The sequence below is a fragment of the Mirounga angustirostris genome, unplaced genomic scaffold, assembly GCF_029215605.1.
Source record: "Mirounga angustirostris isolate CCGP_5_RB_7025 unplaced genomic scaffold, mMirAng1.0.hap1 SCAF_5, whole genome shotgun sequence".
Classification (NCBI taxonomy): domain Eukaryota; kingdom Metazoa; phylum Chordata; class Mammalia; order Carnivora; family Phocidae; genus Mirounga; species Mirounga angustirostris.
In genome coordinates, this window is record NW_026991713.1 from 41,596,796 (window position 1) to 41,611,487 (window position 14,692).

The 14,692-nt window shown below is 35.4% G+C and overlaps 1 protein-coding gene across 8 annotated transcripts in view; it reads left to right on the forward strand.

Annotated features, from left to right (window-relative positions):
• OSBPL8 (oxysterol binding protein like 8) overlaps window positions 1-14,692 on the forward strand; it is a 157,885-nt gene that overhangs the window by 63,639 nt on the left and 79,554 nt on the right. For 3 of the 8 annotated variants that reach the window (XM_064590860.1, XM_045872930.3, XM_064590863.1), the window contains one exon: window positions 3,522-3,560. The exons of 3 other annotated variants lie outside the window; for them this stretch is intronic. Coding sequence is in view for 2 of the 5 variants with exons in the window: in XM_045872926.3 (XP_045728882.1) it covers window positions 3,522-3,560; window positions 9,175-9,211 (76 nt within the window). In the remaining 3 variants the exon portion in view is untranslated. Of the gene's footprint in view, window positions 1-3,521; window positions 3,561-9,174; window positions 9,212-14,692 lie in introns of those variants that run through there. 2 more of the 8 variants (XM_045872926.3, XM_045872927.3) reach the window with 2 other exon arrangements.

A 14,692-nucleotide genomic window follows, 5' to 3' on the forward strand; every position in this document is an offset into this window, starting at 1 on the left:
ATCATGATCTGAGCCCAAGGCAGACACTGAAACCACCTGAGCCACCCAGGCGCCCCAAGAGAGAGAATCTTAAGCAGGCTCCATGCCCAGCATAGAGCCCCACGTGGGGCTCCATCTCATGACCCTGAGATCATAACCTGAGCTGAAATCAAGAGTCTGATGCTTAACTGAGCTACCCAGGCACCCCTGATGAAGTTACTTTTGAACAGAGTCCTAAAGGATAAGAGCCAGTGTGGAGCTTGCAGGTCTATTAGGCAGACTGTGGTGGTTAGGCTATAAGTGTTGAGGTTTGTGGGGAAGGTGAGTTAGGGGTCTTTCACCTCCTCAGTCAGGAAAATGGTGTGCAGGGGCACTGTCCCTAGGAGTGCATTGAACTTTGTGGGCTCTCCCCTCAGTTCTGCCTGATAGAAGGATGCAGTGACAACACAGATGTAGTATCCCTTTGTTTTACCTGGTGTGAGAGGTCAGGAAATCCCTCATCGAAGATGTGATATTTTATCTGAGATAAGAAGAATGAGTGCAGCAGGAGGGTGATTGGGAATCCTTTAGGGAGCTGGAGCTCGGGAGAGATTAAGGTGGGAAACTAATTTGGGGAGTTGTTAGTGAATAGAGCCCATTTAAAAATTAAGTCAGTGGAATCACTGGGGAAATCATGTTGAATGGGGACAAAGGAGATTCTAGGATGCAACCTGGTGTTCAGGGGCAGAGGGGGAAGGGAGCCAAGCAATGAGAGGGAAGAAGAGAAAGGAGAGAAAATAGCTTGTTAACTGGGGAAGGGGAGAGAGTTTTGAGAAAAGGAGTGATCAGTGGTGGCCAGTCCTAAAGAGTGGTCAGTTAGGTTTAGCTGGGAAAGGTGAGATTGGCTAGACTTGAAATGTCTAATAGTATAGCCACTTATGACTAATTTACATTTAAATTAAATAAATTCAGCTCCTCTGTTTAGCCACATTTCAAGAATTTAACAGCTACACGTAGTTAGTAGCTACTCTTTTGGATAGTGTAGATATAAACTATTTCTATCATTGAAGAAGTTCTATTTGATAGCAGTGTACTAGATCATTATAATATTAGGGAAAAGTTAAATAAAAATTCATTTTTTACTTATTTGTGATAGCAATAGAGAAGATACTTTGAGACAACTGATTATGTATTACCAAAGAACTGATGTTAGGAAGTCAGAGTTTTATCTTGAACTGTGGTAGCAGAATTGGCAATTTGAGTTGAGCCTTTCAGGTCAGGGAACTTTCAAGCTATTGAATAGGGAAGCAGAAAGAAGGAGAAAATTGCAGATCACTCTGAGCGCAATCAATTTTACTAGACAGAGAATTTAGGTAAGTTTCAGAGCTATCTCATGGGGGATCAGAACACCTCTGTGGCATGAATAATTGGTCCGTGCTGTAGACAATTTAAATATCAGGGTTTAAGGCTTATTTTCCAAAGAATGGGTACTATCAAATGTTTTTAAGTGGAGGAGTAACATGGCCAATGTGATAGTTTATGGAATTAATTTGGTAAATTAAGTTCTTGGTTTTTTTTCTTAGTCTTTGTCATTTGTTGCATCCCTAAGTAATCCTGCCTTATGTCTACATACTGCTTTTTAAAAAATCTATAAAGTACACTCATGTAAACTGTACCACTCATGTAAACTATTTTTAAAAAAATTTTTTTAAAGATTTTATTTATTTGAGAAAAAGAGAGAGAGAGCATGAGAGGGGGGAGGGTCAGAGGGAGAAGCAGACTGCCCGCTGAGCAGGGAGCCGGATGCGGGACTCAATCCCAGGGCTCCAGGATCATGACCTGAGCCGAAGGCAGTTGCTTAACCAATTGATCCACCCAGGGGCCCCATGTAAACTATTATTAAGCCTCACAATGATTCTGGAAAGTTGTAACATTTATAATTACATATTCACAGAGAAGAAAATCTCAGAGTTCAAGAACTTGCTAATGATGGCGCTAGCTTGAAGAATGACTAATACTGGGTAGATGAGATAATTTACCTCAATGTCACATAAATTACTATACACTACACACAGTAATATATGGTCATCTTTTTTTTTTTTTTTTAAAGATTTTATTTATTTACTTGACAGAGAGAGACACAGCGAGAGAGGAAACACAAGCAGGGGGAGTGGGAGAGGGAGAAGCAGGCTCCCCGCAGAGCAGGGAGCCCGATGCGGGACTCGATCCCAGGACCCTGGGATCATGACCTGAGCTGAAGGCAGTCGCTTAACCAACTGAGCCACCCCGGCGCCCCTCATCTTTTTTTTTTTTTTTAAGATTTTATTTGTTTATTTGACAGAGAGACACAGCGAGAGAGGGAACACAAGCAGGGGGAGTGGGAGAGGGAGAAGCAGGCTTCCCGCTGAGCAGGGAGTCCGATGCAGGGCTCGATCCCAGGACCCTGGGATCATGACCTGAACCGAAGGCAGGCGCTTAATGACTGAGCCACCCAGGCACCCCTAATATATGGTCATCTTGTTGGCAGTAGGGACCAGGTCTTTATTGTGTTTTTGAATTCCAGTACCTAGCAGAGTAAATGAATGAGTGAGGTGAGACTTAATGCAGGAACATCTATTGAAAGGGAGATGAGAAATGAGGTGATGTGGGTCTGGCCTAGGTAATAGTATTAATGAGAATTGAAAGAAAGGACCAGATGTGGGGTAGACATTGTCTATGTAAAAATCATCAGAACTTAATGACTTCATGAGATTTTGAGGGGAAAGAGTCTCAGATGACTCAAGGGTTTAGGTCTGAGTGAAAGAAAGAAGCTACCATTGAAAGACTTGGACAAATTGCCATGGAACCTGGTTTCTGCGAGAAGCTACTGAGTGCTGTTTCTGACTTAAAGATACTTTCTAAAGCCAGCTTAGAGCCCTTCCTTTGTTTAGAGAATTTTAGAACCAGAAGTTAATTTGCAATAATGTCTGAACATACAGGTAGCAATGTTTTGGAGTGAAGTTTTGGAGATAGGGTAGGACTTGGAAGTTGTCTGAATAGAGACAATAGATATGCCTTGAGCATGAATGCAATCTGCAGGAAAGGAGCAGATAGAGGAAAAAAACAAAACAGTTGAGGACTGAGTGCTGGTTATGGCCACTCACTTACTGAATGAGAAGACAGAGTGGAGCCAGGAAAACAGGAGAAGGGAAGCCAGAGGAGTAGAGTACTTTAGAAACCAAGAGAGGAGAAAGTTTACATGGGGAAAAGACTGAGAATTAAATACATGCAGGGAAGATAAGAACTGTGAAAAAGCCTCAGAGCATGCCAGAGAGGACTTCACAGATTGGCAGATATACTGGAATTTCCCAAAGCCTCAGAGATTTTTGTTGGTTTTTTTTTTTTTTTTTTGGAAAGGATTTAGTTTCCACTGTAAACATATTATTGCACTTTTTTTTTTTTTTTTTGCTGCTTCTTAAAAGATTAATGCACCACTTAATTTATTTATACACTGGGTGCTCTCTAAATTCAGATTCAAGTATTTGACATTAAATCACTCCTGAGAAAATTTGTTTTTTTTTTAGATCTTGCCATATTCAGAAGTTGCTGAAGTTCAAGAGACAGTGAGTAATATATGGTGCTATGTTTGGAATGTTAACATTTTTGTATTTTTTGAGGATTTCGAGTTGGATTCTTAAAATATATTTTTCACTGTATTTTATCATAGATGATTATGTCATTATACTAAGTAACTCATGTAGGTTGAAAAGGTCACTTTAAAAATGTTTTCACTTTTTCCAACATGTGAATGGATTTAATTTTTTTTTTTTTACTGTAAAAATAATGCATACCAATGGGGGCATATTTAAATAATACAGAAAATATAATAAATAAAATTCTACCTTCTAGAGGCAACCACTTTTAATATTCTGGTGGCCTCTTTACTAAGTTTCTTCATATGTATATATCTTACATATGGAATTTTATAAAAATGGAGTCATACAAACTTTTTATAGCCTATTTTTAAAAGTCAATGTATAATGAATGATGTTCAGTCAGTGGGAAAAAAAACTTTAACGGCTACATAGTATTTCATTGTATGAATGTATTGTTTAATAATTACTGTTTTAGATTACTGTAAGTGATGTGATAAATATCTATGGACACATCTATTTTGGATGATCACTTTAGTGTACATTCCTAGAAGTGCATTTGCTGAATCAAAAGTCTGATTAGGTTATTTTAAAATAACTGCCTGGCAGGCCAGTTAATATTCTCTAACAGTGATAAACTCTAGTTCCTAGAAAAATATTTCCGTAAAATATCTCCTGTAAAACTGAGGGATAAATGTACACAATGTGTGTTTTGCAGTTGATTGCAAAAATATGAAAAGTTCAGTTGAATGTAGAAAGAGGACTCCTGTAGGAAGAACAAACAAATCTCAGATGTGTTTTAGATCTCTCACTGAAGACTCTTACTCTAAGGGCCAAAGATAACACTAAATAGAGCACTCTTGGGATGTTTTATATAATCCTCCTTCCAGATTGTGGCTTCTGAGAACCAGCTGCAGAAGGATTGCTTCTATGAATACAACTTGATCAACTATGATGGGGGAAGAGGTGCAACTTGCTTGAAACTTTATTTTCAAGTTGTATCAAAGCTGTTTGTGCTTTGGCTTAAGCTCAGAAGATGGCTGAAGTCAAATCGATATGTATGTTAAGAGTGAGGTGCTGTGCTTAAGGCAATGGAATCGAGCTATAGCTCTTACAGGATTGTTTCTGTGTTATAAGGTGGTCATCTATCCTGAATTGCTTATGACTAAGGGGTTTCCCAGGATGAAGGGTGTGATTTTGAACTTCTACCTATTCCTTTACACTTCTGAAAGTTGGCGAGTTTTTTGCTAGTTATAGATGGTGTGACAAATATTTAGAAGTAGATTAAATAAAATCCCATTTTTGCATATGCTCTTATCCTGAGATTTGTAGACTAAATTCAGTAAAGATTTAGGTAATGGCTATATTTCATGCTTTTAGTTAAAATAGTTAATAGTATACTAATTAATAATAAATAGGAAAACTCTAGGCATGTTGCTATTATTTTATCACTTTCATCCCATACTTTCTGCCAAAATAGAGAATCTGTTTATTGTTGAAATGACTGTGTGGACATTTTTGAAGGGATAATGATAAATATGATGTTATTCAGTTAGAGAAAATGTTTCCATCATATCTTTAATGGTCTTTTTTTGAACAAGCTGAGGTAAAGTTCCTGGATTCTTTGAGTTTCTAGTAGTATTTTGGTTCTCTAACAAAAGCCAAGAAGAGTTGGTTAGCTTTTTGTTTTTTAAACTATCTTACAAGATACTTGTGTAGAATGTTTCCACATCAATAATTTCACATTGTCTTTATTCATGTGTTATACCACATGGAACTGTGCAAATTAGGCCCAGGTCCTAAAAGCAGTAAAAGTAAGAAGTGTAGTATGCAATTTAGCCATGCACACAAGTGATACAAGTTACTTGGTAAAATTAATATATAATCTTCAATTACTTATATCCCATTTCCCATTGGCATTACTTACAGTCAACTCTGGGATGATAATTTCACTTGTATCCCAGTTAAATGCCTTTTATCCACAACGTTCTGGGGAAGGTGTCTGAAGTCTTACTTATTTTTTTATTGTATTTTCACTTTTATTTAGAGTGTTTCAGCTTAATTCTTAGTTCTGTTGTTCCATTATAATGTATGTTTTCTGGTGCCTATTCTTTTATTCTGTTGCATTTTTTAGTCTCCTGTGATTAGCCATTCAGATCATATACCCTGTCACATACCATAATTTATACTGTTTCTTAGCAACCTGAACCTTTCTCTGTACAGGTGTGTATGTCCAGTTGCCTACTTGACATTTTGACGTGGATGTCTAAGAGACAATTCAAACCTAACCTATCTCAAACTTAGTACTTCTGTTTTTTTCTGTAAACTAACCCCTCTCATTGTCTTTTCCATCTCAGACAATGCAGTTTCATCCTTTCAGATGCTCAGATCCCAACACATTTATCATTTTGATTCCTCTTTTTTTTAAACCAAACAAAACTTCATACTTGGTCTGTTTGGAAATCCTGTTGGATCTACTTTTAAAATATATTCAGAACTCAACTACTTCCTCTCACCCTCACTGCTACCACCTGGGTCCAAGTCTTCATCTCTCCCCTAGATTATTACAGTAACTTCCTAACTGATTATACTCCTGTCCCTCTAGTCCACTCTCAACATAGCAGCCAGAACAACCCTGTTAAAACGTAATCAGATAATGTCACTCCTTTTCTCAGAAATCCAGTGGCTCCCCATCTCATTCAGAATAAAGCCAAAGTCCTGACTAGGTCCTATAATCTGGCACCCATTTACTTCTTTGACTTCATTTCCTACTACTCTCCTACTTGTACTGTATTCCAGCCTCTCTGGACTTTTTACTATCCTGCAAGCCCTCCAGACTTGCTCCCATCCCAATCCTCCTCTCTACACTTGTTCCTCCCTCTGCCTAGAATACTCTTCCCTTTCATGTCCTTATGGTAAACTTCCTCATTTTATTCAGTCAATTCTGTAGCAAAGTCTTCTTAGGCCACCCTGTCTTAAAGTATAACTCCCTCTTCCTTAACCTTTTATGTGTCCTCATTCTCGGCTTATTTTTTCCTCAGTATTTATACTATATAATATGCAGCAAATTTTTACTTGTTCAGTATGTTATTGTTCATCTCTCCCATTGAACATGACTACCACAAAAGGCAAAATTTTTGTCTTTTTTGTTCACTGCTATATCCCTTGGTGCCTGAAATGATACCTGTCCATATAGTAGGTACTCATAAATATTTGGATGGATCAATCAGTGACATGAATAGTGTTTATTTTGATTCTTCAGTGTCTCAATATGAAAAAAATTAGATTAATACAATCAGATTTATATGACAAACATGCTTGAAGTTATACTGTTGGAAGCATAATTTGAAACAAATATCAGAAGTTGCTGTATATGCTAGGGATTATTTTTTGGGAGCAAACATGCAAGGAGTACAGCTGCAAAGAAGTTGATATAATGCTGTTAATTAACAAAATTTGAGAATATGTGTGATGAAAGTGAACTTAATCGTTTATCCTAAATAGAAGACCAACTAAAAAACCTTCAAAAATGACTGGCCCTTCTGAAATTAAATAGTCCCAACTGTGCATATATGGTTAGAACTATTGTTCTCCTTCAAGAAATTCAGATTTACTGGTAAATCTAGGGAAATTATTCATATCAATATAAAAAGGTATTTTTAGAGAATGTCTATGAAATATTTGTCAAGTTTACCATGGTTGACTCTGTCACTTTCCTTCTTTTCCATTTTCCAGTATCATATTAGTTATTTATTGGTACATAACAAATTATCCAAAAATTAAGTGGTATAAAACAACAAGTATTTGTTATTTTATAATTTCTGTGGGTCAGGAATCCAAGAGCAGTTTATGAGATGTCTCTGGCTCAAAATCTCTCAAATGGTTGCAGTCAAGCTACTGGGGAGGGTGTGTGCTGCAGTCTCATCTGAAAGCTTGATTGGGTGGATGGGAGGGCAAAGAGGGCCAAGGCAGGAGATTTATTTACAAACTCAAGTAGTAGTTATTGACAGACATCATTCCTTCAGCTCATGGGCCTACCTACAAGGCTGCCTCATGACTCTACAGTTGGCTTTCCCTAGGGAGAGCAAGAGACTATAAATAAGATGGAGATCATAGTCTTTTTACTGTGTAATCTTGGAAGTGATATCTGTTCACTTCTGCCATATTCTGTTTATTAGAAGTGATTCAGTGAGTCCAGAATACTCTCAAAGAGAGGGGATTATACACAAAGACATGGGGATCACTGGAGCCTTTTGTAGAGGTCTCCTACCACAAATACTTCGATCTTTTCCCACCTGTTTGCTAGTTGTGGTAACATGGCCATCAGTAATAAGGACTTGAGCACAATTAGTTCATTGTCATTACAGCTGTATTTTTTTAGTTTGTGAAGCTGAAATCAGTTTATAGAATGGGCAACTACAGAAAAATGACTAGAGCAAATACCTTTAAAGGAATTAAAACTCAATTTTGAGCATTAGGGAAGCAACAGGACCAAGATTTTTCCGAAGGAGGCAAAACAAACAACCTTTCTTTTTGGTCACAGGTAATTAAGATTCCTCATTCCCTTTAAATAAAAAGCAAGCAGTAATGTAATCAGTGGGAATTTTTTGTTTTTGTTGTAACTTTAGTTTTGATGTTACCGTACTTGGTATTTGGAATGAAGGGAAGCTAAGGACTCTGTTTCTACCAAGGGAGACCAAAACACTTGTCTGTAGGCAACATTTAACATAATATAAGTAGGCAATATTTAGCATAATGTTGTATGTTAAAATAGTTACCAGACAAAAGGTCAGTAGTCTTTTACCGTTTCTTTTAGTTGATTGCGAATTACTCATTTCAGAATTGGGTCTTCGTACTTCCAAATGACCAGTAGCTCCACGTGCTAACACTTCATATTTAGTGGGTCCTAAGAAAATTTGTCTGACAATAAAATTGATCATTTTATCATTTCTAATCAATATTAATATTCCTCTTTTTTTTTTGCCATTTGAGAAAAAATTTGTTCTACTTTGTTGATGTCTTTGTAAAAGCTCTTTGCACAATGCTTGGCATATAATAAGCACTCAGTAAATGTTCCTTTCTTTTTATAGAAGAAACAGACTGAATTTCTATGTAGTGTTAAGTGCTTTCATGGCATGCAGAACTAATATTTAATAGTGCATGGGTGTTATAGATTTTTAAACCATTTAAATTTAAAGAATGAACAACTTTGGGCTGTCCCTTACATTTCTAAATAATTTTACCACTCCTAACCCATACCTTGAGTTAAAATTGAAAATAACTTTTGATTTGAATAATTTTCAAAACAAAATACTTAGTTGATTTCATTTTTGTCTTTCCATCTTTGTTTTCCAAAATTTAAACAAATATTTGATAATACTTAAACCAAGATCTTTTTATGTGTGGCAAAGGAAATTCCGTGTGAATTGTGATTATTAGGATTGATGTGCATGTGCTTTCTACTTATAAACTAATGCTTATTTTCCTTGTCCTTTTGTTTCACTGCTGCTTCAATCCTGATGCATTTTGCTTCTTCCTGGTTTGGATTGTATTTGTTTGCTGCTCAATTACCCTGCATTTAAAGCTTCTTGGTGATAGCAAAGATGTCCTTGGGCCATCAAGTAAGTAGCCAAAGTTTGAATGGCATATTTGGAGACATAATATTTTGCTGTGTACTTATAAAAGGCATACAGTATTTCTCTTTTGATTATTAAGTCATTCTTTTCTTTCTAGACACTGAAATTCTAAGCAAAGAATATAAATGGTCATTCAGTGCCCATCTGCTCTCAGTGCCCATCTGAGATTGATAGTGTTTGTGTATTTACTTCTTGATTGTCTAAAGATGGATTATTTACTTAGCTAGTTATCTAATTCATAATTCAGGACCTTTTCTTCATAGTATTCCTTTCTACAATCTTCATAAAGCATAGATCAGACTTCGAGACTGGACATGGTACAAGAAATTCACTACCATGTGAAATGAGAAACATTGTTTTGTTTTTTTCATAATCTTTACATAATAGATAATTTGGTTATGAAACACATTTATTTGTACTTTGGGGATTTCATAAGTGAAACATGTTTCATCTTAGGGATTTAGAAGATGTACCCATTAAATTTATGTCTGAAAAAAAGTTTTTTTGACCAGACACTGTGCTGGCTTTGGGGCGGATATGATGAGTAAAACATGTGCCCTGCCCTTAAAGATCATGGTCTAGCAGGGAAGTTTTACCCATTAATAGATAATTTCAGAGCATTGTAACAGAGGCAACTTTTGTACTGAAAAATCATAGAATTACTGAGGTGAAAGGAGCCTCAGATATCATCTAATAAAGCATTAACTTTGTAGATAAAAAGCCTGAAGCTAAGGACTTAAAGGATCAAGGAGTTAGAATTAGTTACTAGCCCAGTGTATTCTTTCTTGGTTTTAAAACATCATAATGAAACCATCAGTTTGCTAAATTCAGATCTAACCAAATAATTAAAATATTACTGTGTCATAAATCAGATAAAGATTTAAACTTTATTGAAGGGAAATGTAGAAATTTTATTGATTTAGAAAGTTTTAGTGTTTATTCCTAAACAGTTATTTGACCACTGCAAGTCAGTTTCCTGCTCTGGGGCTCTTTTTTTTTTTTCCATTGGCTAAAGAAGGGGCTGAGCAAGATAATGGCAAGCATTTTTCTAGTTGTAAAATTCTTTGGTATGGATTGGTTGCTATTTGTCTCTAATACTGATTATAGTATGTATGTAATTTTTTTCTAAAAAGAGACAATTTAAAGTAATATGCTAAAATTCCATTTTAGGGGTGCCTGGGTGGCTCAGTCGTTAAGCATCTGCCTTCGGCTCTCAGGGTCCTGGGATGGAGCCCCACATCAGGTTCTCTGCTCAGTGGGAAGCCTGCTTCTCCCTCTCCCCCTCCCCTTGCTTATGTTCCCTCTCTCACTGTGTCTCTGTCAAATAAATAAATAAAATCTTTAAAAAATAAAATAAAATTCCTTTTTAAAGGGGCTAGGCCTAGCTAGCTCAGTCCATAGAGCATGTAACTCTTGATTTTGTGGTTATAAGTTCGAGCCCCATGTTGAGTGTAGAGATTACTTTTTTAAAAAAATTTTATTATTTTTTAAGATTTTATTTATTTCAAAGAGGGAGAGCACAAGCAGGGGTAGTGGCAGGCAGAGGGTGAAGCAGGCTCCTCACTGAGCAAGGAGTCCGATGTGGGACTCAGTCCCAGCGCCCTGGGATCATGACCTGAGCCGAAGGCAGACGCTTAACCGACTGAGCCACCCCAGCATACCGAGTATAGATATTACTTAAAAGTAAAAATAAAATCTTAAAAAAAAAATCATTTTAAAAATTCTTAGTTGCAATAATTCATAGTATTTTAAATATATTGTTATATACCAAGCATTATTAGAATAGTAGAAATTTTAAAAGTTGAAAAAGTATACAGATATCAAAACATTTTTATGTTTTCTTGGCAGCCTTACTTGTGATACCTGGCAGATATTTTCAGTGGATTTTCCAGTTACTTTAGTTACTTCATTTTTTAGATGTTGGCTCTAGTGAACTGATTGGCAGTGCTGAACTGAAAAATAGGATAGAATTTTTAATACAAGTTAAAATGGTTCTGTTTTAGGAATTGGATTTTATAAATGAATGGAGGTCTTTAATTTCTACTTGGAATAGAAGAGATTTATTGTGGTTACATATTTTCTGCATACACAAATAAGAATATACAATATATATTAGAGATGAATTTATATTCTACTCTGTCAACTATTAAAAGGCTAAAGCTATATAATTATTTACTGGAGATCACATATCTTTGAGTGAAAAGTAATTTCATTAATATTAGGATCAGTACTGAATGAAAAAACTCTAATAATATATACAAACATACTTCGATTCTTTTAAGTATTTGAGAAAAGGTACACCATCTGTAAGGGGAGTCTTATGATTTACATAGAGATTATTTATGACTTATTTAACTTTATCTTAGCTTCCTTAGATTAAGGGCAAACTCCAGACTATGAAGTTTAGAAAATTCTTCAGATTTTATATTGATGAGTTGACTTAATAAAGTAAGATGGTAGTTATAGAATCATATTCTCCTTTGAAGTTACAGCTGGTATGTTAATTATGTTACTATTAATTATTCCAGTGTGGTTAGTTTCTACTATACTTAAGGTTAATAATGCAATATGAATAGCAAAGTAGGTTACTTTATTTCCACTATAAAGTAGAACCATAAGAGGGCACTGTTATGCTATCTTTAGTAGGTGAGGCAGTTGTGTCAGAAAGTATTCTGGAATCATGCAGTGATTCATTTGTCAAATATCATTTGCATTTAGCAAGTATTTATTGTCAGTTTTAGGCTAAGGGGTACAGATAAAAACAAAGTGAATGCCCTTCTGGAGCTTACATTCAAATAGTCTTAAGATTATACAAATGATGTAGGACATCAAAATGATTTTTATATTTTGCAAATCCTATTGTCTGTATAATTGTTAATGTTTGCAAATGGGATAAGAGAGTAAGAGGGAAAAAATCCTAGATTTTTTCTAAATATTCAGTATACTCTGTATATTGCTATTTCTATAATCAAAATCATAAATAGTAATACCTCTACTAGTAAGGAGTTAGAAGGAGATGGATACAACAAATTTGCACTTCTTAGACTATTTCCTTCTTTATATAGTGAAGTTATTCAAGATATACATACCTATATCTTACTTATGGAATACTGAAGCATACTTTAATTCTATTAGTTGTTCTTCTCATAATGTATTTTAAATTAGCCTAAAATGTACTGATGTCTGATACCACAGAAGAATATATGTAGCATATATAAATTATATATGATACAAAAGAAGATATATAGTATATATAAATTATAAAGCATAATCATCCAGTGAATATGTGTTGAACCTACCACTCAAGAACTTGAATCTTTAAAATCCCTCATGTTCAACTATGTGCTTCTTCTCTCCTCTATCCCTGTTTGCCTGCCCCCAAGAAGTGATGACTAGTTTTTATTTTTTATCATTTGCTTTTTTAAAAAATGTATTTTTTGATATTTTTAAATTCCATATGTGTCACTAAGTTTTGTTGGTTAATTTTATGAGTGGTATCATGCTTTATGTCATATTCTAGAACTTGTTTTTTGTGTTAATATTTTCAAGATACAACCATGTTTGGGGGTATAGATACAGATCATTTTTTTTCACTGCTGTATGCTATTCCAGTATATGCATATACTGCAGTTTATTAATCCATTTTATTTTCAGTTGATGACTAAGTTGTTTTGATTTTTGCTCTTACGAACATTCTTGTTGTCTCTTGGTAAATGCATATAAGAATACTATTTCTAGGTATAAAGCTAAAAGTGGAATTGTTGGACCCATAGAGTATGCTGAAATTCAGTTTTATAAGGTAGTTCTATATTGTTCTCTAAAGTGCTTATATCAGTTTATTCTCCAGCAACAGTGCTTAAAATGTCTCATTGATTCCCATCCTTCTCAGCATTTGGTGTTATCAGGCTTATTAATTTTTGTCAGTTTTACTAAGTTTAAAATACTTATTTCATTGTGATCTTAGTTTGTCTTTCTCTGGTTACTAAAGAGGATGAACATCTTTTTGTATATTTATTGGCCGTTTAATTTCTTCTTTCATGAACTCACTGTTCAAGTCCACCCCTTCCTCATTTTTCTTTTTCTTTAATTAAAATTTTTTTGTATGGAGATACAATTGACAAATTTATATTAGTTTCAGGTATACAGTGATGATTCAGTATTTGTATATTTTGCAAATGGTCACCACAGTAAGTCTAGTTAACATCCATCAGCATGCATAGTTAACAGATTTTTTTTTCTTATGAGAACTTTTAAGATTTTTTTTTTTAAGGATTTTATTTATTTGACAGAGAGAGAGCGAGAGCACGAACACAAGCAGGGGGAGTGGGAGAGGGAGAAGCAGGCTTCCTGCCGAGCAGGGAGCCCGATGCGGGGCTTGATCCCAGGACCCTGGGATCATGACCTGAGCCGAAGGCAGACACTTAACTGACTGAGCCACCCAGGTGCCTGAGAACTTTTAAGATTTATTCTCTTAGCAACTTTCAAATATGCAGTATTAGTATTAACTATAATCATCATGCTGTACATTTCATTCACATGACTTATTTATTCTATAACTGAAAGTTTATACCCTTTGATTTCCTTCACCCATCTTGTCCACTTGTTACCCCCCTGCCTGTGTCTTTTCTCTGTATCTATGAACTTGGTTTTTGAACTTGGATCATACCATATTTGTCTTTCTCTGTCAGACTTACTTTACTTAGCATAGTTCCCTCAAGGTCTGTCCATGTTATAAATGGCAAAATTTCATTCTTCTTTATGGCTGAGTAGTAGTCCATTCATTTGTTAGTGGGCACTTAGATTATTTCCATGTCTTGATTATGGTAAATAATACCATGCTATGGTGAACATAGGGGTGCATATATCTTTTTGAATTTTGTTTTCATTTTCTTAGAAAAATATACAGAAGTTGAATTGCTAGATTATATGGTAGTTTTTGTTACTAACTTCTTGAGGACCTTTCATGCTGTTTTCCATAGTGGCTACAACAATTTACATTCCCACCAACTGTGCATAGGCAGTCAGGTTTCTCCATATCCTTGTCAACACTTGTTATTTCCTTTTTTTTGGGAATAGCCATTCTGATAGTTGTGAGAAGATAATCGCTCATTGAGGTTTTGATTTGCATTTTCCTGATGATTAGTGGTGTTTAGCATCTATTCATGTACCTGTTGGCCATTATTTCCTTTGGAAGAGTGTTTGTTCAGACATTGTGCCCATTTTTAAGTCAAATTTTTTGTCTTTTGCTGATGAGTTGTATAAACTCTTGATGCATTTTGGACATTAACCCCTTATCAGATATATGACTTGCAAGTACTTTCTCCCATTCAGTAGCTTGCCTTTTCATTTTGTTGATGGCTCCCTTTGCGCTGCAGAAGCTTTTTAGTTTTAGGGAGTCCTATAGTTTATTTTTGCTTTTGTTGCCTCTGCTTTTGGTGTCAGATCCAAAAAACCATCACCAGTTCT